Source organism: Brachionichthys hirsutus, unplaced genomic scaffold (assembly GCF_040956055.1).
Source record: "Brachionichthys hirsutus isolate HB-005 unplaced genomic scaffold, CSIRO-AGI_Bhir_v1 contig_852, whole genome shotgun sequence".
Taxonomy (NCBI): domain Eukaryota; kingdom Metazoa; phylum Chordata; class Actinopteri; order Lophiiformes; family Brachionichthyidae; genus Brachionichthys; species Brachionichthys hirsutus.
Genome location: NW_027180553.1, coordinates 60586 through 84641, shown reverse-complemented (window position 1 = coordinate 84641; position 24056 = coordinate 60586). Strand labels below are relative to the sequence as shown.

The 24056-nt window shown below is 43.5% G+C and overlaps 2 protein-coding genes across 2 annotated transcripts; one reads left to right on the top strand and one right to left on the bottom strand.

Annotated features, from left to right (window-relative positions):
• On the bottom strand, window positions 1-22080 carry LOC137915930 (protein CLEC16A-like). The gene is made up of 24 exons (XM_068759051.1): window positions 21984-22080; window positions 21595-21723; window positions 21284-21417; window positions 20718-20866; window positions 20149-20254; window positions 19005-19010; window positions 17685-17808; window positions 17370-17544; window positions 16758-16808; window positions 16418-16534; window positions 13150-13444; window positions 12065-12173; window positions 11878-11978; window positions 11241-11360; window positions 10684-10793; window positions 9284-9328; window positions 8726-8776; window positions 8473-8601; window positions 7952-8072; window positions 5619-5770; window positions 5224-5428; window positions 4662-4832; window positions 3568-3705; window positions 1-2297 (listed from the first exon to the last, which is right to left on the bottom strand). Exons 1-24 carry the CDS (start codon window positions 22055-22057, stop codon window positions 1753-1755), a joined length of 3357 nt encoding a protein of 1118 aa, XP_068615152.1. The 5' UTR covers window positions 22058-22080; the 3' UTR covers window positions 1-1752.
• Window positions 22081-22956: 876 nt separating this feature from the next.
• LOC137915936 (dexamethasone-induced protein homolog) lies at window positions 22957-23226 on the top strand. The gene has a single exon (XM_068759058.1). It carries the CDS (start codon window positions 22957-22959, stop codon window positions 23224-23226), a length of 270 nt encoding a protein of 89 aa, XP_068615159.1.
• Window positions 23227-24056: the final 830 nt, after the last annotated feature.

Below are 24056 nucleotides of genomic sequence, written 5' to 3'. Positions count from 1 at the left end.
TCTCTGTGTTGCTAGGTAGAATAATTTATTGCAGAGTTCATTTATTCCTCGGTGTGAGGTCAATAACAGGTTTAAAAGCTAATGCATTTACAGCGCATATAAACAGTAGACCCACTATACACGCTTGGATTGAGGTTGCCAGTGGTTCGAGACAACATGCTGCCACGTCTCCATACGTGACGACGCGTTCCTTTAAAGCGCCACCAGCTGCTCTACAAACTGAGCCAGGCCTCTTCAGCACACGTCAGTGATCATCACTCTTCAGATATTTACATTAGTAAGATGGCAATACTATGAGAAAGAAAACGTATTGCTGAGTTTCTCCTTTCTACACATATCACAGTTAAAAAATATACACGACTGAGCATTAAGACTTTAGCTGTGTGGCGATGGCACAAGAAGGAAGGGCTTGAGCTGAATGCAAAGGCAGGAGTGAAAATAATTAAGAGGATCAGGAAGGACGAGAGAATAGATGAACTTTTAGTGAGAAATCAAGTCAGGAATTTAGGATTAAAACACAGATCCCATTGAAATGAATCAGGAAACTCTGGTAGGAAAGACAAGTTGTTACATTCATCTCTCCTCTCTTAAGGTTATTGCAGTAGCTTATTCATCTGAGGGCGAGTTCAACCCCAGATACAGACCTTGGAACAGCATCTCAAGGAAAAGTGACAGCTTTCCCAGGAATGCTTTGTTTCCTGGGATGACTGTGACCGGGCATGCTAAGCTACCGCTAGTCGCATCATGACATCCGGAGAGGATGCAAACATCAACTGAGCTCAGGTCAGCATCTGAGCGGCAACCAGCAGATACTACATTCAACCCAGTGTTGTCATGGCGATGTTCAGACCTGAGGAGAAGGCTGGCGTTGCAGAATTATTGTTATGCTTCCCGTGAAGAGTGATGCGTACATGTACACATAAAGTAAAGTTTTCACTACAAACCCAGTGACCCATTACAGATAAAACCACTCCAGAGCCCAGAATGCAGAAACAATCAATGTAAATCCAATGAGGTTAAAGTTCGCCGATTACTGTTGCACATCTGGAAACCAACGCTTTGCTAAACTGTAATAAAGTGACCCTGCAGCCCACGGCAGCAACACCAACAACGACGGAAACCGACAGTGTGCTCCACGCGAGGCCATCTTCACACACCTCATTTTGGATCGTTCAAGATGAAGCCATGGATCCGTCCACGCCACCTTCAGTACCGTTTACACTATCAGTTCTGATTGATCCAGGATGAACGCCACCTAATTAAAAAAAATAAACAGATCCCCAGTGCAAAATAAACAAACAAATCTAGAACTCGCAATCATGATGGCCGTTCTAGACACACCTGCCATCAAAAAACAGCAGGTGAGTCCGAGTCCGGGATGTGCGTGTGTGTGTGTGTCTGTTAGCACAGCAGAGACCACCACCAGAAAACACCAGTGGGTAACAGTCAAGAAACAAAAATAGAGCCCGTGTGTGTCTTTGAGTTGACAATCGATTCGAATGAGTAGAAAACTTTGCTGGTTGTGTGCCTTTAGCGCGCTTGCTAAAAACATGAGCAGGCACACGCAAGATGTGCTTTAAAGCCTCCCTTTCGTCGGACCAGTGTCTGCTTCATCCTCTGTTCCCTCCGTGATAGAAGGAGGCTGAGATGCTTCCTAAAGCCCCTTAACTCTATTCATATCACACAATCCCAATCCCTCTCAAGTCACTGTCCTGTGTGATGTTTGTGCACGAGTGCAGTGTGTGTGTGTTATTAATCCAGTTCAGGCGAGTCCGGGCTTTCATCTTCCGTCTTCTCTGTGGCTGAAGTGTCTCTGTCTTGCAGCTCTTTGTCTCTATTAACCTCCACAGGTACGCCTCCAACCTCTGGCGCCTCATCAGTGGGCGCGACTAGCGCCGTTGTCATGGTTTCCTCTGTTACACTTGCAGAAGTCTCATCTGTTGGCGACCCCTCTCTCTCTTGCAGCCCTTCTTCGACATCCCCCTTTTTCTCTTCACCATCCGCAGCCTCCTCTTCCTCCGTGATGGAGGCGTCTGGCCTCTGGAGCGAGTGCGACGGGGGGACGCGGCTGGTGCAGTGGTGCAGATGCGAGGAATGGGCGGGAGGGAGCAGCGTCAACGACTCGACGCTGAGGGCGTCTGCGTTGTCGTCTGTGAGGAGGGAGATGGTGGGCTGGGATGCGGGGGTGAGGCTCGGGGCCAGGGCCGGAGCAGCGGCTGTAGAGGAGACAAGCGTTACTTCTTCCCCTTCTCCGCCTGAGGAGGAGGGCGGGGTGTGCTCCAAAAACGTGCCGTCGTCTAGAGGAGGAAGGAGAAGAGGAGAGAGTGAGGCGTGTGAACCCATGAAAGAGCGGGGATTTGCATACGAACACAGGAGCGATGAATGCTGTCAGTACAGCCATCTAATGAGGCGACACATGCATTTAGACAGACAGGCAGACAGACAGGCAGACCAGTGTGCTCACCGAGTACCTCAGTGCAGAAACAGGTTTACTGTCAAGTTGATTCCAACACACACAATGTGGTTTGGTGCATAATGTTCAAAAGTGCTGAAACAGCAGCATTGTAAATAAAGGAGAGTCAAAGAGTCATCATTAATGACTGAAAAACTAATAGAGCTGGGAAACGAACTGAACACGTCTCCAAAGCAACATTTGACATTTGTTAAAGCCGCTCAAAATGAAGGATGCATCATGGAACACGGCGTGTAGCAGGTCGGAGGAGATACATTCTAGATAGATTCTAGCAGGATAAAGAGGTACAGGGTGGGCACACGGCATAAAGGGGGGGGGGGGGCTGTAGCAGCAGCTGTATTATTCAATCTGCCGCTTTCACACCTGATAGTTTTAACTGAAGTTAGTTTTGGTTCCAAACTGCAATTGAGCAAAAGCCCTCTGGAGCTCTCCGAGACCTTCCTGCATCCCGTCGTCAGACCTGATCACTATTAAATATCTCACCTCCTCCTCGTCTCCTCTTCTCTACCACGACTGATTGTCTCTACGCTTCCTTCCTTTATTACCGACACTGTCTCCGAATCACAGTTCAGTTTGAGCCGGAGATTTTTTGCTGGACCAATACCCTACGGTTTGATCCAGATTTTGATCTGGGTCTAGTTTCACAGCTGCACCCTGAGACTGGACCAAACTGGGTAGGTGTGAAAGCGCAGTAACAGAGTTAGTGTGGATGATGCACACTACTATGTAAGCATACTTACATCGTGAGAGTGTAATGGTGCAGTTTGAAAGATACAACAGAACTATTTTACAATAATCAATGTCAGAGCTACAAACTCAGAACAAACCACAACAGGATTACAGTCGCATTGTGGCGTCAAATACATTGATACGACGTAAAATGAAGACAAGACACACGCTTCACACTGTGAAGCAGGAACGTGCTAAATTATGATGCACATCTGTAAACAGTTGATCGTGTTTCCAGAGTGTTTAGAAGGTTGAACTCACGCCACCACACGGTGTTTTGAACTACACCCCTATTTCTGTGAGTAAAGCAGGTACGTGTTTGGAAGATGTACCTGCACTTAGCAAACGTTCCGAATGTCAGATACCTGCTGGGCTCTGAGCAGAGATGGTGCTCGATGTAACCGAGTCACACCTTCCTGTGCTTCCACTCCCGCTGGAGGGAGGCGAGGGGGAGGAGAGGGGCGAGGGACTGTGCTGCGGCACACAGTGAGCCACTGCAAAACCTGGAGATGACACACACGAGTATAGACACAGACAAACGCGCGTTACCACCACCGTGAGAAGTTACTTCAGACGACCTACATGTAGCCCGATGTCCTCAATTCACAAGTTTTCTTTCAAAACTTTTTTAGCAAGAAAAGATTGTTCATGCCCGTGTGCTCACGGCTTAAACACACTGATCACACACCTGCTTCTGAGACAGGTGCGGTTTGTTGGGTTTGTGCACATGCATGCTTGGTTTGTTACATTTCGCAGTGTAAAGGTATTTCAGCTCTTTACCCTAACACAGCATATAAGTACACATGAAGCCTGACTAACCTGATTCCAGGGGTTTCGTTAGTCAGGTTTCATGACTGCCGGGAAACATTAGCGTTCATAAAGGAAATATTAATACTCCTGCGGAGTCTGATTGTCTTGGTGGTTTCGGTCCCTTCTTTGTTTCCTGCTCCAACAAGAGTACAAGTATGTAAACTCTCATGGATGAGAGGTGAAACGTCTTCAACCAAACTTGAACAGGTCTCAAATGAAAGCTTCCGTAAAGTTTCGCAAGGTTTCAGCAGTATTCTCAGAGGAGTCTTTTTCAACACAGAACTTCTGATTGAAGTCTCCTGATAGTAGAGAACGCTGACTCACATCTTCACTAGGGATCATATCACACCCGTTTCCACAGATATGATCAGGGTTGAAGGTCACAACTTTCTAACAAAGTTTTCTCTAAGATTCAGAAACTTTCTATATTCAATTACCGTATCTTTTTAACATAGCGTATGCCATATTTCTCATAAAAGTTCCAAGTACGACAAACAGGTGCCAACATTTGCGGACTTGATGTGTGATCATTCGCAACCCCGTAGTGTCTGCGATGCATGGACTTAAAGCAGGGAAAAGGGAATAAACAGCCCAGTTCCCAGATCTTTGAATTAATGTCCAGGCTGCAGGAATGAGAGAATCCGGTTACCTGGTACTTTATCCACGGAGGCAAACACTGGTCTGCTCGCCGTGGGGTCGTTGGGTGCCCGTCTCGACTGTTCGTAGAATCGGAAAGGCAAGCCGCTGGGTGAAGCATTGACTGTCTGGCTGAAACCCAACACCTCTGTGGCGCTGGGCTGGACAGGCAGGTCCAACAGAACTGTATTCACAGGAGATGGGGAGTGTCAGAGGGATAGAAACCCAGAACTAGGACAGTGACAAACTCTTCATGTGGGATAAAAGAAAGTGGCTAGTTGTCTTCTATTACACGGAGGGACTTCATTCAATCTTTATTGACCAGGAAACAGAATAGATTAGACTAAACTATGAACTCATTTAATGTAGGAAAGTAAGTCAGATTTTTGTTTTTGAAGTACATTGGCAACATTTCAGAAATTATTTAGTGCATGATTCTTAAGTATAAGAACATCAGGACAGGAAGTGCAAATGACTCATCCACATTTAACATGACAAATGATGCAAACATAATTGTGTGTTACTTTGACTGTAAAAGGAGGGGTGAAGCTTTACAAAGCTTTCTGTTTACATGCCTGCAATCCTCTGCATCTTCATGCGTCGGGCCTGGATGCGACCCTTGGCCAGCCTCTGCTTGGCAATGATGCAGCGGATGTGGTCCGCAAAGATGAAGCTGGCCTGCAGGATGGGGAGGGGCTTGGCGTGGGGGTTGGAGCTGGGCTTATGGATGACAATGTTCAACGCTCTGCTGTCGTCCTCAACACCGGACACCTGCATGTCCTGTTGAGAGGAAGAAGCGGGGAGACACGGAATATTTAGATATAATATACCAGTTAGAAGAAAGTGTTGCAATATTTTGGTGTTTATTTTTATACTACATTTTAGTCGTGTCCTTTTCATCACAAAAACTATATGTCAACAGATGGCGCACAGTCACATCCACTACAGGAGTACACTACTTTCGTCTTACTTGCAGGAGGCCGGCAAACTTGACAACGCCCCATCCAAGGCGTTTGGTTTCTGGCTCGACCAGACTCATCTGGTATACATCGACAGCAAGGAACCTCTGGGCTTGGCCGCCATCTTTACTGATCACCATGCAGGCTATGAGGTCACTGTTATCTGTAAACGACAGACAGAGGCGTCAACGCCATGTAATTCAGCTCGTCTCTTCTCTTTTTCTCTCTTTAATCTTCGGCGAAGGGATTACTGGTTAGGAATGACATTCTGAATTCAAAGCACATAAAATATGTATTTGCATAAGAAAAGAAGACTAGGAATCAAGAGCCAGGGGAGGAATGGAAAAATAATTATGTGAAGGGGGGCTTTTATTTATTCCCCCACAGGGAAAAACGGGGGGTCTGCATTCGACTTTAAGACTGGTTGTTACTTTCTTGTCCTTTAAAAAGGACAGACCCCCATGTTCTCGCACACATCTAGGAGGCCAATGAACAAACAATACGCCAACATCTGAGCAGCGACACTTCAGCTCACCACAAAACCTACAGCAAAGTAAACAGGAAATGTTTTGTTTTAAATATGACCTACCCACTCGCACTGGTTCCAATTGAAAACTTTTACATCCCTCTGACGCACAACACCGCCCCAATTAAATTCTTTCTGTAGTCTTACTCTGTCTTCACCTGCATTATATCAACATTCTATCTAGTTTCTTGTTTTCAATTCTCCAACTCTAAACTGCTGAGTCTAATGGAACTGACTGCCTCTTCGCGTACACTCATTAGTTCCTTTAATGTGGTAATATCTTTGGTGGAATGATATTTGTGTCTCTCTCGTGGTCAGTCAGCTGGCGATGTAGACGGTGGCATGTGGTGTAACGCATTCTCGTGTTAATAGATCAAAGAGGGATGCCAGGAACTTGATTTCGCCCACTAAAACAGTGATCATCGAAAAAAGAAATACCAGCTGCCGAGTTGGACCTAGATTTGCCGTGATGGCCTGTTGGGGACAGAAACAGAGTCGTTAAACATGGAAATTAAGGGAAGTCTGATCAACTTAAACCTCAGACTTGAGGAGGTTTGGGGAAAAAAAACTCCAAGTCCTACTGAAATTCTGAGGTTGGATTGTGTCAATATACCTCTTTCAAAAGACTTAAGAGATAAAGACATGTATGTAATGGACAAGTTAATGCTACTGAGAATATATATATATTTAAGTTTGTAATTAGTTTAATGCTTATCTTGTGAAACTAATGATCCACATGCTGAACAGAATCACTGTGCCCCCCCTTTGATTGACATGAGTTCCGCCTTCACACTTTGGGCCAAGTTCTTGTTGATGGGATGCAACACGACCTTACTTTAGTACTCCTACACCGACAGATACGGATTTAGACACCGGCAAATGTTCTGTGATTCAACAGATACCCGAGGATGTGGTAAAATTCGAGGTGGAAACGGATCAGAAAAGTCTGTGGGTGGAAGGCTGCAGGTTAAAATTCCCAACCCTATGAGGAAAGACCCTCGAGTTCCCCACAATAATCTGCTAGGCGAGTTCTTACCCAGGATGAAAGTGACGACTTTGTAAAATAATTAATAAATTAATTAATACATCTAAACCAAGGAATTATGTTTTAAAACAATCAATTACTGAGATTCTGACACCATGGGAAGAGTTTCACTGAGAAGGGAAAACATCTTGGAAAAAGTTACTCAAAAACTGACAGTCTTCTAAAAATGTGTTTCTCCAAAACGTTTAGTGCACTTTAGTGTACTTACATGGCGCAGGGCATACATTGCATACAGAAAGCTATTACAGTATCAACACAAGGACCTGATGAGCAGCCAAAACATTCATTTTTGAGATACTGACCTTTTTAGAAACTGATGACGGAAGCTAGAATACTTACATCTGTACTGCTAAATATGTTCAGCATCAGATTTGTAAAAATGTGTGCTTTTCGCACATTCGGCATGCTTGATAGAATCATTTCTGCTGTAAACTTCACTGTGAAAATGTTCTTGTGGTAACTTGGCAAAAGTAACCACGCTCAGGTTTCCATTACAACTTGTGCGTACAGTACGACTGACATACAGGAGAGTTCTGTGTGTGGGCAGCTGTGTGTGTATATTTGTGTGTATATTTGTCAACACCCATGCGTTTTTGAATGTGTCTACCTATTATTAAGCATGCCCTTACACGTCTGCGGTGTTGTTTACAGTCGGTGTGAGATACAGGGAGATAATTACTGATGTTAGAGAACGACACAAACAGCTTAGCTGCATCACACACAACCTGTGGTCTAGTTTTCTTCCATGCACAGTCAACTACTTCGTGTCTTACTGAGGTCTAAGACGTCATCAGTTTTGATGAGATCTTCTGGCCTGGTCAGAGGCAGCTGCATCTCAGGTTCTCCCTGGAGCTGAAGCGATAAGGACCTCAACATGAAGAACACTCGGATTGCCTGTAGACAGACCGGACAGGCCCCACAAAAAACGGTTAGAGACTGACAGTTGCAAAAATAAAAATGGCAAAAGTCCAAGAATGAAAAACTGCAGACAGGAGATAATCACATAATCATAGAGTGTTTGTTTCCCACTATCTGACTGAGGCTATGACATTTTATCTTTCATCTGCGCTAACCCTCCACATACAGGTAGCCAGTTCTTTATTTATTGTGCAAATACTGAGGTGTTTTAAATATTTCAGCAAAAATTACGGATTGTTTGATTTAATGTGATCCAAAGGTTCAAGGGGAGACTCATATTTCAACTTTTCAGGAACCCGAGAACCTCATAGTTATTGACTTCAGATTTAACTGTTTAAATGTAAAGTGAACCAGCTCCAGTCTGCTCTAGACGCACTCTCCGGGTCTTTTCCACGTCTCCACAGGGCAGTCTCTTGACAAAGTCAATGCCAGTCAGAGGGGTACCAGTGGGTGGTAGCAGCACTGAGGCATCCATCATGAGATACTCCACATTCAGAGGCTTATTCTGTAACATACACACATGCAGACTAAAACACATCCAGTATCAGGGCAAACATGAGCAGCTTCAAGAATACATTTGTAAATTTGAGTCGGTCAGATTTAATCTTTCAAGGAGAAAATAAACAAACCGTCATGCTTCTGTATTCATCCTCAAACATGTCCAGAAAGATCTCCTCTCCCTGAGGTAACAGAATAAAATTACAATTCCTCAAGACTCACTCGTTCACAAGCAAGGATAGCGAGACCACTTTAAAAAACAAATAATTGTCTCATGCTACACACAGCCTGGAACATTTAGTCAAGCTGTACTCAGTAAGATTGTGCCGCTGAGATCCTGAAGAAAATGTTTACAGGTTAGTCTTTATCCTAAATTCTTTAATTTAATTTAATTTATTGTTTGTTGTTCACAGTGGAATTTTGCTGAAATTAAAGTCTTCTGTCTTGATGGTCCACTCCACATGGTTGGAGTCCAGCCAAGAGACACAAACCGAATCAGAAACCGATGTCCACAGACAGTCATAAAAAAGCAGCTGTCACAAAAGCAGTTTGTTTATGATGTAGTCCAATAAATATGAGGAAGCAGTTTCAGTTTCACATGGAACATATTCAGGGAAATGGTTGCTGTTATTATCAGTGAATACACTCAAATGATAGATCCCTAAGGAGTGCGTGTCGGGTACACTCACTTTGTAGAATCTCCGCAGCAAGTGTAGACTTTCTTCTCTAGCACCCTGTAAACATAAGCATGTATGTATAAATATAAACAGTATGAATCAATAAATACACAGTCTGAACACAAATGTCTAGAAATATACTCACAATAAGAATATATTTCCAAACTACAAACGGATCGTAGAAATAAATGGAAAGAAAATATTATTTAGATTAGAAATTCAACATATTTTAAAATTTACATGGGACAGAAGCCAGACTGGCAAAATGAACAAACTAATTTCCATTTAATTTAGATTCATGTTGAAATTGAATAAAATATGCTGTGATTTTATAGTTCTTTTATTCAAGAGATTTATTACGCAATATAATAATAATACATTTTATTTAAAGGCGCTTTTCTCGGCACTCAAGGACGCCGATGGTGGCTTCTAAATGACAACATTGTTAACATGACTATTCAAGAGTTAATTAGTATGACACTTCATAGGAAACCAATATGATGTACTTTAAACATTAAATGACGTAACACTTTCTCTCCTGTACGAAGTTCCGCAAGACCAGTTCCAGTTGAAGGTAGAAATCAAAACACAATGTGAAGCATTTAGTGAGTCACGCTGAACAAACTACTTAGAAATGCCGGCCAGTTTTTTTATCAGACATCAGTGAGAAGGAGGCGAGTTAGGACAATCTCAGAGATTAAGAATGATTACTTTTTGTCTAACTAGCACACATTTAGAAGAAGAAAAAAGGATTGACGACCTGACTGAAAGGGGCTCTCTGTTAAACCATTTCTGAAGATGGAACCCCCAGTAAAGCTACACTGACTGGGCTCGATACTCAGTGAACCCTGACCAGACCTGCGAGCTAAAAAGACCATGGTCAGGTTTCAATTCAGTTTCAAGCTCCGACAGATAAGATTAACTTTGGAGGAAAAAAAACAAAAAACAAAACTAAAACTTTATCACACAAGCAGTAGTGACATGAGTATTTCCTGTAACTCCCATTTAAAGAGAGGAAAAAACCCGCAGCGAGAAGTTTGACTTGCATGTGTCGAATAAGGAAATGGAAGATTTCCCAGAAACACTGAATAGCAGGAGATAAAGGACGGGTCAGCGATAGCAAAGGAGGAGGAAGAGAAGACAATTTAGAGGTGAGATGTAAAGTTTAAATATTGGAGGAGGAGAAAATGATAATACTTATTGTCATTGTTTTTAAACCATCACATGTAAATTACACTGAAAAATGTTATGTTAAGACACAACAAACAAACCGTCACCTAAAGATTCAGAAAAGTGACGTCAGGCATAGACAGTTATTTCATGACAGGCCTGATACCTGAACCTGTGTGTGTATGCAAAAACTTTATTTATGTATGTAGCATGTAGATAATGTGTACTCTCGTGTGTTTTACCTCTAAGCAGGCCAGATGAACATCTTTGATTATACAATTGTTCCCAGACAGCACAGACCGCTTTAATAAGAGGCAGCTCAGCTCCAAGGTAGCGAGACGCACTTTACCATCTACACACAAACACACACACACACAAAGAAAATAAATGTTGATCGTTATTATTTTTAGTTCCATTTTGACTTCACAATATATATAATAGATGGTTATATACAGGTGGTCCTCAATTTAAAAGTGTGTGTTTAGCAACAAGGACTCACTGTTACGACAAGCAGAATGTACTGGCTGTAGAATTGTGAGCACATACATATGTACAGTATAAATGTCCTATACGTATGCAAATCAAGTATTTTTATTCCTTCATTTTCATGTCCGCTTTATCCTGTTTTGACCACACAAAAAGTCGGTCAATGGGGGTTTTGTTCAACGCTGAGACCGTTTAGCGATGGGGTCTTTGGAACGTAACGCCGTCGTTAAGTGAGGACCATCTGTATGTGTGTTTATAAAGGTTTACATTGTGTGTGTGTGTGTGTGTGAGAGAGAGAGTCTTTACGCGTTACCTGGCTGCGCTGCCTGGCTTATAACTCTGATCAGTCTCTCTACCAGCACCAGACTGTAACAATTTCTCTCCTGCTCAGGAACTGGCAACTGTAAACGTTCCAGAAGCTCTCGGTTTATGCCTGCAGAAAAGACAGGCAGTCAAATCAGGTGAGGAAAAGGCTGTTTGTAGAATAAGTGGCAAATGCTTCAATACTGTGATGCTACAGGTTTATAACTGCATTCATCATTGCAATACATGGAGGTTGTCTTTATTAGCACTTGTTTCATGTCTCACATTGGTAACACCCTTGGCCTGACCTCATCAGTAGCTCCTACTGCATTCTGCCAGTGAGGATTGGCTAGGACTAAGCATGTCAGTGTCAGGGAGGGTGGAGAGCCTCCATGTGACTCAGTATGATTCATACTGAGTCACTCAAAAATGAATTGAGGTTTTAAAATAAATCCAGAAAAGAGAGGTGAACAAAAGAATGACGGGCAGCGTAGTGTCGGGCCCCACAATAGGGGGAGGGTCTCCACCCTCCCTGACACTGCCTTCCAGCCAATCATATTATACTCAACGCTCTCTTCATTGCCCTGCAGTAGAATAAGCAGCCATAGACCTAATTCTATGTGTGTATTTTGACATGAAAGGCCAACCTTTGCTGTGTGAGACAGCATAAAGCAAGCAGAGTACAAACAGGGCGTGGTAGTCGTCACTGGTGCAGTCCAGGGCGCTGTACACCATGTCTAAAAACGGTCTGAAAGCGAGAGAAGACATCATCAGTCTAGAGCATTCCCGTCTTTCCTTCCACACCAATCCGTTTGTGTGTTAACGTGTGCGTACCTGCTCCGCTGTGTTTGCATTCGGGCTGCAGCAGTCTTCTCCTCATCAGTGATGTTCTGCTCCGTCAGCTCCGGCACCTTGCACTTCTCCATCACCACCATTTCTATCTCTGTGTGCACAAATGCACGTACTTCATACTTGCATAAATACCCATGAATGTGGAGCTGTTCTTGTATTCCCATCACATGGCAAAAACACACCCAATAGAGGAAAATGTCCCCAGTGACAGTAACGTACATTCTGAAAGGCTTCCTTCTCATACTTTGCCGAATGAAGAAAGGCAACAAATGCAAAAGCTAATCTCAGCTAACATTAAACCTAAAATCTGTTCATTCATCGGATCTATTTCTGTCAATTGAAGATGGTTGGTGGTTTTTCCACCCAAAAATGGTGTGTCATTTCGAATCCGTTCCTCTGCAGCCCACAGCAACATGTGAGCTAGAAAACCGTACTGAAAAAAATGACCGATATTTGGGCCTTGAAAGGTCCCGTACACTGTAAAGTACGGCACTGGTCCCCCTCCCGAGTCTCAGTTAAGGTAGAGGAGGAATCATTTCAGATAGTGATAATGACCACAACCGTAAAACGCACATGTACACAGAGCAGGAGTGAGAAACAGGCGGAGAGGTGAGGAGCGCGGTATGAATGAGGCGTCACCGTGGAAATGGAGAGTCAGCTGCCATGGAAGTTCATGATCAGCCGTGCCAAACAGGGGAAGCAGCAAAAATAGGGAAGCCTCATCTCGAAACAAAGAAGACATTTACTTTCTTCATGCTTTACTTCTACATTCCTGAGTAGAGGCTGATAGACGGTAAATCCCTGGAGATGACAGCAGTCATTTGCACACTGGATTCAGCGCTCAAACATTAAGTGTAAAAAAAGACCGCCATATAAAGGTCAAGGTTCAGATGCTGCCAACTATTAAGCTGTTCTGTCATCTCTTTCTTTTCTGTTTGGAGACGAGGACTGCTGCTATGGTGGCTGTTGGGTAACCAGGGTGCATCATGGGAGACTGCGTCAGACTGATGGGAATAAAGACACAAAACACGGTCCTGTATAGTGCGTCCAATGAGACACACACTCACCTTCCGCCGTCACCCCACTTGCTCTGCTTCCCTTAGAACCCTCTGTACCTTTTCCCTTCTCCCTCTCTCGGCCTCCCTCCCTCTCTCCGCTGCCGTCATCCTCCCAGCCATCTTCTGCTCCCCCACCACTGCCTCCTCCTCCTCCCCCAGTCCTTTCTTCATCCTCGTCCTCGCCCAGGTTCTTGTAGTTTGGCCTCTTTTGAGTTCTCTTGCGGCCCCGGTGACGCGACAGCTCAAGGGATCGCTCCAGAGACTCCGGGGGTTTGGTGAACCGACGCACACCTGCTGCACCGGTCTGGGGGAGGGGGCAGAAAAACGGAGCATTGAACATAGGAAAAAAGAAGTCAGCCACGTGGGTGCGAGGATCACTGAATAATTATCAGCTTTATATTTTGTTGCAATCCTCTTTGGTGAAGATATTGCTGTGAAAGTATTGTGTGCATTCAAACCTCAAACAAAATGGCGGCTGTGTAACGTTCACACGAGCACTGGGCTGAAAAGCACAAGCCAACCTCAGCTCATGCTGAGGAAAAAGAAGATATATGTTTGTGTATTACCGGTAATTCAAACTGAAGGGGTGTATTTAGTCGAGTATTGATGCTAAACAGTTAATAGCCCTGCTTCCAGAAAGCAATGGTACTGTAACCGTTTACTGGTTGGTCTGCATGTAAAGCAGACACACATGATCGTTCAGCACATCTGTTGCACCCGATTTGCCTTCGTCTTCTCAAACTCCGGTTACAGTAAATCATTTGTGCCATCTTGTTGATAGAGGCGTGTTAAAACGCACGAGCCACTTCCTTCTTGAGAAATATTCATTTGAGAAGAAAAGAAAATGATCAGTTAGCACACAAGTGTGAAGGCACGTGAGCACGCACGTGAGCACGCACGAGCACACGCACACGCACGAGCACACGCACACGCAGTCACACTGAGCGATGAAGAAAGCAGTTTGTCGCATACAGCCCTGAAGCGTGTACCAAGCTGCTGGCACACACACACACACACACACACGCACACACACACACACACACACAGAGGAAACAGCTGATCACCAATGCTGCATAAAGACAGTGATTTACAGGAAACCCGATTGATCACTGATAATTATTGCCATGCCTAATAAATAAACAAAAAAATGAAAACTGACCACGAAAGTGGCTGAGAGAGGGGATTTAATGTGTTTTAGATGTTTTAGCTATGTTCAAACTAACACCATGTTGCTATTACAAGCCAAAGTGCTCTAGTCCTCTTGACTTCATTCATACTCATAATTCCAGCGACCTGACTCTAGTTCTGATGTGAAGACATCGACCGTCTGACGCAGCAGCCAAGCGCACACCGTTACCACGAGCAATCTGCATCACTAACAACAAAACTGAAACAAACAAACCACTGTTTGTTAGACAACTTGTGGTTTACAAAGTAAAGCCGATGCACCGGTAGAGAATGTGCGCAGTACGTCAGTCTGGAGGACAGACAGACCTCGATCATCTGCTCAGACCAGTTCTCATCTCCCTAAATTGGTGGTTTGGCCTTACCGCACTGCGAGCGCTGGCCGGTGACAACAGCCATCTACACCCCGATGCCACGACAATCACAAACCATGACTCAAATCTGAACTGAAAAAGTGAGTTTTGTGTTCACAGAACCCTGAAAAAAAAATCTCATTTGCATCACAATGACACCTATTCAAGTGTGTACATTTGTGCTTGTGTGTGTGTGTGTGTGTGTGTGTGTGTGTGTGTAAGAGAGAGAGAGAGGCACACCTGTTCTGGTAAACCATTCTCAATATGCTGAGAAACAAATGGAGGTCAGGCAGCATTTAAGACACACCTACACTTATACACAAACACACACCTACACACACACATATAGACTTTTCAGGTCAAAGACAAATGTACACAGAGCTAAAACAGCTGCAAAATATGGCTAATTGGTGCACTTTCGTGTAAGCCTGCTTTTAAAAAAAAGAAGAGACAGTGAGAGGAAAAAAGGCACTTCTTCCAGGAAAGACATTTGGGTTAGGGGAGCCAGCTGTGTCACTGTACCCTCATGTGACCTAATTAAAGCTACATCGTGCACAAACAGGAAGTACGTGTGATCACCTGTCCAAAAACAGAACCCACGTCCATGTTTCATCTACAACGAATCAAATAATTATGCAGCAGCAGTTTGGCATGAAAGAAATGCCTTTAAAAAGAAATTATTTTCATCCATCATCAGGAATTTCCTTAAGTAATTAGAAAAGCTCCTCTGAATCTTCTTGGCAAAGGTAAAACTGAGTCCATTTGAAGACCCCCCCCCCCCACCACCACCACCACCACCACCAAAAAAAACAAAAAAACAAACAAACCACCTTTTAAAGCCTGTGAAAAGCGGCTGTCACATAAATTATGCACAATCACCTGCTTAAAAGCTTCATGACAATTCAGGAGCTTCTGTTGTACAGGTACAGGTACACACACACACACACACACACACACACACACACACAATATCCCAACACACCCCTGATTGCAGGATGTTACTTTTAAAGCCATAAAATGTGGAAACAGAGACAATTGCTAAATGAATCGCTGGCTGCCTCCTGTTGTGGTAAACCGACATTATTTAGATGTCACACCTCCGCTCACATTCACTGAAAATGTAGGTTGCTTCTTACAACAGCCACAGGTCTCGCACACAAAACAGAGAACAACCACAAGGGTTCTCAGAAACGCTCACCACCTCAACACCCGCTAACTTCACAAAAAGATGGTCAAAAGGTGTGTGCGTGTATTTGTGGTGGTGAAGTGAGAGGAGCAGAGGAAAGAAGAGACTAAGAGGAGGAGAGAATTCAAAATGAGAGGAGAGGTGAGGGGAATCAGGCAGTGAAAGTAAGGGGGAGGGAGGGGGAGGGAGGGGGAGATGGAAAGAAAGGCAGACAATGAGAAAAAGGACTGAAAGATACAGATGTGACTAAAAAGAGAAGATGAGGGAGAGAGGTGGAAGAAATAGGAGGGTCTAGTCGGGGGCTTCAATGGGAAATAAGGAGAGAGAGTTTGATAAACAGTTGTAGATAATTATATTCATCTTTACTTGATGTGGGTAAATTAGGGAGAAAAGCATGACTCCAAAATGTCATAACTACCTACGCACACTTCTGGAACTCATTGTGTTTGAGAGACAGAGAGACACACCGAGAAAGACAGAGAGAGGGCGAATGTGTGCGATGAATATATTACATTATACAAAGCACCGTGTGTACGTCTTGTTTGTGTGTTACCGTGTGTTTTTGTGAGCTGCGCACATCCGTCTGTGGGGTGAAGACAGACAGGTCTCCGTTGAGGACCACATTGGCCAGTGTGTTGACCAGCGGTTGATAGTGGATGATCAGAAACACCTAGAAAACACAAAGAAAGGAATGAGTTACAATAGCACATTAAAAAAAAACATCGGGTCGACCTCCTCACAAATACAAAACATATTTTGAACAATGCAGGACGGCTTCCCGGCCTCAAAATAATTTTTGCCGCTATTGTTAGCTCTCCATAAGAAACCACACATCTGGTAGGTATAGATATATTTTGGTATAATGCTATCAATTTGACAAGTGTGTTACTTACTTGAGAGAGCAAGTAGAGAGACACCTGAGGGTTGATCTTTCGCTCTTCAGACTAAAGGAAAAAGAAAACTAGAGCTCAGTCAAAGTTACACACTAAACAGTCATTTAGAAGATGAAAGAAATAAAACTGGAGACACACAAAGCAAAGAGCTAAAACTGGTAAAGCACTTGGAGCGTAGACCTCCGCCAAGCAGCTCATTCCCCTCCTATTTGGATTTACACCGTCCACATGGTGATCTGGATCTTCATCAAAAGGTTCTAAATTGTTCTTGGTATCTTTATACACCAACCATGAAAAGTAAAAGTGAATCGGAGTTGTGCATTTTTAAACAGATTTTTGAATAAATGGGATTTTCAATGTTAAAATGTAAAAAGAATAATCCTGACCTCATTCTGGGTCACACCCAGAAGACATTTTGCATGATAGTGAATGATCAGAGCCCTTTTTGACTTGGATTATTGGTGACAGAATTGAATGCATATTTTTTAAAGATATTTTTTGAAAACGCCCCCATTATAAGTTAATGGGAAAAGCCGGAGACGTGTATCTGGATCGCTCTCAACATTTAATGGGATCTAAGTTCGACCAAGACAGAAGAGCACAGCTCTGAACCTTTTCGGTGCCAACCAAGGAGTAGACATAGAGCGGCAGGAAGAGACGGTTGAGTAGGTGGTCAGTCAAAACATCATTGAGAAATTCACAGCTGATGATGAGGATATCGTTCAGGTAGTGGAGGTGGTCCAGATGCTCTGCCACCAGGTCACTTAACTTCCCTCTGTTTTTATGTCTGGAACACAAAAAAGGTTCCAAGAGAGAAGGAAAGGATCAAAATCAAGAAACAAAACACATTCAGGTTACAAATCCTTTACAAGTCTGCCCTCTAGAGGTCACGGTGAGTAACACCAAGAAGGATTCAATGGTTCTTACTCTTCATCCGTCTGCACACACTTGTCCAGTTCGATGACATGGCTGCCGATAAACCAGACCAAGTTGCTGAAATACGGCGCCGCCGTCTTATCTCGAATGTAGTGCAGCATGTGCTGGTTGTCCACTAGAGAGAGTTGAGTTTGTTTACGAGGCTGCAGGTCTCGAGTATTCACAGACATTCACACATACTCATTTAAATATACACTTTATAACCCCCCCCCCAAAAAATTAACACAATTAGATTGTAAAACATGATTCAAGAAAAAATTAAAAACCCGACACCAAAGCCCCAAAACCACTGAAAACAAGAGCCCAATTCAGATGTTGGGTCAAATTAAGCAGGAGCAGATCAAGTCAATCTATTGTTTGTGTATGGGAATAAAGGAAGGCCTTGTGTACTATGAACCGAGACAACTGGCTAGCCCTGAAATGTATTTACTGCTTGAACAGACTATAAAATAAAGCTGTAATAGATTAATCAGATCAGACAGATGAAGCTCAGGCCTGCCTTATAAAAGAGAGGTGTTGTATCTAACACTACAGGCATTAATACTACAAATAAGAGCAGCAGATATACCAAAGCAATGAAAAATTCATTCTTGCATCTGAATTGGCGAAGTTTACAGCTCTGCCTCTTTCAACTTGCTTACGTAGTTATTCAAAGGAAAAAAATGTTAGCCGATAATACCGGTAATTTCCATTCTGCATGGGTCAAACTGACTTCTCATTCAGGGAGTGAATGACCGGCCAAACCAAACAAACGAAACACATAAAAAGAAAACTTGCGTCGTCTCAGCTTAAACCATCAGTGCATGAACTGAGAATGAAAGCAAGGGGAGATATCGATTGAATCACCACAGTGACCAAAACTATTTAAGCCCATCACCATGACAACCAGCATGAGTGGTGCTGCAGATGTCAAGTCTTTAGAAGGAGAATAAATTATTTAGATCAGCCAACTGCATGCAGGTTTTAGCATGTATGGGACTGAGTGATACAAAATGGTATACGAGAACAGGAATTTAAACAATTTGGATTTATGCAAATATAACAAATACATTCAGGAACAACAGGGCTGGTATCGACAAACACTGACAGTCTCCACACTGTTACATTTTTTAAATCAACATAGTCGCGGCGTTAAACTTCAATGACTATAATGATAAGAATTAGCCAAACCAGAAAAATACTGAATGGCTTACGACCCACTTTAAAACTAGTTTTTGAAAAGCAACTGCATCAAATATGGCTGAACGAGGTCAGAAATGTTTCTGGATACACAGCCCTGAGAAAAAGACTGAATGAATGGAACCAACTTACATGAAACTGGAGTTAGGCAGATGGGGCGTGTAGAGGGAGGAGGTAGAGGAGAGAGACAAGGAGAGGAAGAGGAGTGGTTGTTGAAGAGGAGAGGGGAGAGGGGGAAACACAGACAGGGTTAATGTGAGTTAAGGGGTGGCTGTGGACGGGTGGAGGTGGGAAGGTTCCCCACAGGCACCTCAACTAAATAAAGTGCAGACAATGGCACGTCTGGAAAAGGAGTTTAAGTCATCCTCATCATCTACGAGTTCACGTAGAACTGTACATAAAACAGATTAAAAAAACTTACACTGTTGCTGGTAAAAGTCTTTTTCTAGTTTGTCATGGATAGCAGCGCTTGAGCTAATGAATTGATAAGTGACAACAACTTTAGTAATACATTGACATACGAGTATAATTCGTTCCCGGACCGAGCTCGTAACTCAAATCTCTCACGTCAAATACATTTTCCCATATAAAATAACTGAAAACAATTTAATCCATTACGGCCGTCTAAAAACACCCAAATCAACGCTAATAATAATGGAAAAAACGTGTCTCGGAACACTGGTATGTCAAGGCACTCGTATGTTGAGGTATTACTGTATTTCAAGCATTTGATAAGTGATTGCAAATTAAAATATTTGGACATAACTCAAGTTTTCAGTGGACAAAAATCACAAGAAATGAATATATCATATTACAGCAGTGCCTCCTGACTATTCTAAGAATGGTGTAATGGGGCAGTCATACTGGACTTCGTGATAACACAATATTAGGCACCGCACCCAAGCAAAGTTAAAAGAAGTGAACTTCAACCCTGATAACTCTTGGCTTGGTTATTAAATCTATAATTAATTGTAATGTTATACATTAGTTGGCAAACAAAAGCAAGCGCAAAAAATGATTTAAATAAATAACAGGAAAGGTTCCAACGCACAGGATAAACACACACACGACAGGATCGGATGAACAAAGTCAGAATTCCACCACAGAAAATAAAGTGTTGCTGTCCTGAAACCTGGGTTGTTGTGAGTAATGACAAAATATCCATGTAGCAGTTCATTTTAAAGTACTTTTTGAAAGAATTCTAAAAACTGTGTATGCGCATGCTTTTGTGTGCGTGCGTGATTAGCATGTGCACATGTGCGTCGTGGGTTCTCACCTTTATAGACGTTGAGCGTGATGGTGCGGACTGCGATACGGACCATGCTTTCAGGGTGGTTGAAAAACTTAATGGCTTCGGTGTACAGGGCAAAGTCATTAGTGTGCTGTGTGTGGGAGACAGAGTGGGACCCAGTAAGCATGGCAAAGAACTGCACCGCCTCACTCAGGCGACAGACAAGCACGCACACAGAGAGCGAGAGAGAGAGAGAGAGAGAAGCTGGTGGGGACAGACATTCTCGGCATTGTTGCATTTTTAAGTGAGAATTGCGTGCTAAAACCTGAGCAATTTTATTTTTATATTTAATCAGCACAGCATAAAGGTTGCAGAGGTTCACCCCCAATGAATAGATTATCAGCGTGAGACATGACAGATCCAACACGTCAGCATGCTGCACTTGGTTCATCTGCCTTTGACAAACCGGTAGCTCTGCATTTTTCTGATTCTCTCCTAGAAGGCTTTTCAAACTCGAGAACAATGATCGCAATTTGTATTGTGTATTTTCTTTTACAATGAATAAACAGACCATGATATTTTTTTTTTGGCCAGATCACTGAGCCCATCCTCACCTCGTTGTAGAAGAAATGCACAGTGTGATTGTTGAGTTTGAGGGACAGGGTCTTGAGGAAGGAGATATAGTAGGCCATGATCTCCTCGTCTGAGAAGTCAAACTTGTGGACGATGATCGAGTTTACATGGTTGTTTGACAAGAGATAATCTTGAGGAGAGAAGCGAAGACAAAGGTTTGTGTTTGCTCTCCTCTCATCAGATCAGTGAGGTTGAACTATTGATTACTGAGCACAGTGCGTACACAAGTCCTGCTGACACAATACCACATGCATGTTTTAATTCCTTCACAATTGATCAAAACACAAACCATACTTACTTTGCATAGGACGGAACGCCACTGCATAAGTTAACATATCATTCGACGGGCATGTGGTTGCCAAGTAACAACAAAACTAACATTTCTAACACAACATTTTCCAGTATAATACCACGTAAAAGTATTTTTTAATCCAAGTCTGAAATCTGTCATCCAACTTGTTTGGTGACAGATTTGAATCGCATGCGCACCGCTTTAAGATCTTTATATCCTCAGCCAACTTGTCAGAGCGCTGATTGTAATACTTACACAAGGATGTCTCATGACTGATGTTTTCGAACAGAATGTTGAGAGTCTGGAGGAGCTGGACACACACGTAACGTCCTGATTTCTGACGCAGGATGTTCAGGAAGAAGGCAAACATGTTCTTCTCTAGGAAGAAACTGAACATATGCAGGTGTATATACATGCATTTATATTAGTGTACACACAAACGCATACAAGAGGATCGCAATTACTTCTTCTTGAAATATAATTATCTTCAAATCCGTCACTTTGATTCACATGGATCTTACAAATATACATACATATATGATGTAAAAACACTAACTGGCACTTACTCAAACACAGAACTGTCATTCTGGTCACCCCAGATGAGGATCTCTGTGATCGAACGGATGGTCTCAACTAGAAGGTTTCTGTTGTGATCGGTCACTGTGGTGTTTTTGGTTAGGACATGGTACATATACCTGATGTAGAGACATGAATGAAAAGAAAAAGAGCCAAAGAAAGCACATTTAGGAATACAACTGTTGAAGCCTGCCACAAGCTAGACCACATATCCAGTGTTATCTTGCCAAGCAGAAACTCGACTTATTAATTCGCCAACTAAATTTACAGCTACCTAATTTGTGTTTTTTTTTAGCTCATGACAACTCAGTTAATTACATTGCCGCTTGTTGTCGACATCGGCTGATGTTAGCGTGTATATATAATGCTAGCTACTTACTTCAAATGGTCCAAGGAGTGGATATTTTTCGTTCTCCCCTGCCCTCCAACCCAGCTTCGTGACCGGCCAAACATGGTTGTAATGTTAAAACGGTGGCTTTATGTTGCCGGGCTCGTTGTCTTTGCTCGCATTAGTATCCTTGGGTAACCATTACAGCCACTTTCCCGTCTGGATAGCCACTTAGCAAAACAGAAAGTGACAGGCAGCGATATCAGCGGCAGGGCAAGGGAGCATTACGTAAATGGTTCAAATCACGGTTCGTTTGGGAGTTGTTGTTCTTTCCCAGCTGCACTGTTTCCGATCATATATAAGTTGGGCTGGAAGAAAACTACAAAATGCACTTCCCATGTTATTAATGACGACTAAAGGTTGCGACACGTCCCCGACTGACAATCAGCAGACGAATCACAACAGGAGTGTACAAAGCGTGAGCCAATCAGCTGCCGAGGCGTCACGCGTCGCTTTGTGTTCAGGACTGTTTTGACATGGACGACAATTCTTTTTTTTAGGACATTTATCTGTAACGACATCGTCAAACTCGCGTGTTCGTGAGCATTCCAGTGTGAGTCTTGTACAAATGTTAGCGTTTTCCTCTACTCGCATTCGGTGTTGCGGTTTTTAGCGTCCGTTTGAGTATACATGGCGTGAAATCCCGCAAGCCGACGTCAGGAACGCGTTGAGCTGGCGAACTCGATCCGTGCGATATAATTAGCCATGAACAGTGCGACCTCGTGTCCGCATGTCTTTCCTCGTTTCCTTTTGATAAGCGCGGTTAAACTGTCGTTGGAGGAACCCAGACTTTAAAAACGAAGCTGCCCCCCATCACTGCTTCCACGTCGGGACGCGATGGACGCCCCCGGTTCCTTTTCCACCAAAGGATTTCTAGATTTTTAGCACCAGCCAACCAGATCACACGAAAAACACGGATCCAGATATTTATTCCTCTTCTTTCTTTTCTTTTTTCTTTTTGTCTATGACACATCCGGTTTATGCCCATCTAGATTCGGTTGAATCGCTGTTGGACGAACTCCCATATATGTTTTATCTGGGCCTGTTCTTTGTGAACGTCCTGATCCTCTACTATGCCTTTCTGATGGAGTACATCGTACTGAATGTAGGGATAGTATTTCTGCCCGAGGACATGGACCAGGCACTGGTGGACCTCGGGGTGCTATCCGACCCCGCGTCTGTCCCGTACGACACGGACACGGAGCTGGACGTCTTCGAGGGGTATCTTGAGTGACATGGCAGTCCTGGAGGATGACGGTGAAAGTCAAGGTGTGGTGGTGACGATGGGGCGAATTGGGACAATCCCTGCTGCTCACGTGGAGAAAAATGTCTCGACATGGATGATCTTGCTTCCATTTTTCCACGAACAGATCAGAGACGAGGTAAGTAGAGTTCACATAATAGTCCTGAACTAAGATTTATTATTCATGTCAATCTATTCTACCCATTTTTACCAGTAAAAGTCACATTCTTACATCGTTAATGAAGCAGTAGATCAGCCAGCATGAAGAAACACTTTGATTGTGAGGATTGCTTTTGAACGGTGTAACATTTGTGTCACCGGTCTTCAGGGTCTCTCCGCTAACCTGAGGAAGAGGACTGTGATCAGCGACTCATTGGTGGTTAAAGTCCGCTGCACCCGATCAGCGGCCAGTCAGCCCGCTGCATTCTGGAAGCCGTTGACTCTTTGTCAGGAACTACGAGTTTTACGCTGGCATGCGTCTCCTGCGCTCTGGACTGAATATAACACAAGGAGACTTGGATGTGCTGGAGGTGAAAGAAAGCGATGCTGAATGAATGCTCTGCACCCAATACGGTTTGTCTGCCTCAGCGATTCACGCATTCTCAGGATCACTCGGAGCGTCGGCGATGACACGATGCCCTCGCTGGAAACAGGCTGTGGAACTACAGGAGAGACGGCGGGCATGGAGAGCCTGAATCGTGCTTTTATTAGCCAGCAGCGCCACACTCTGAGGAGAGTTATTTCTTTGATGTGCTACATCTTCTGTTGGTCTGCGTCACACATGTGTTTGCAGATCACGTGCAGCGTCTCCCTGCATGTTA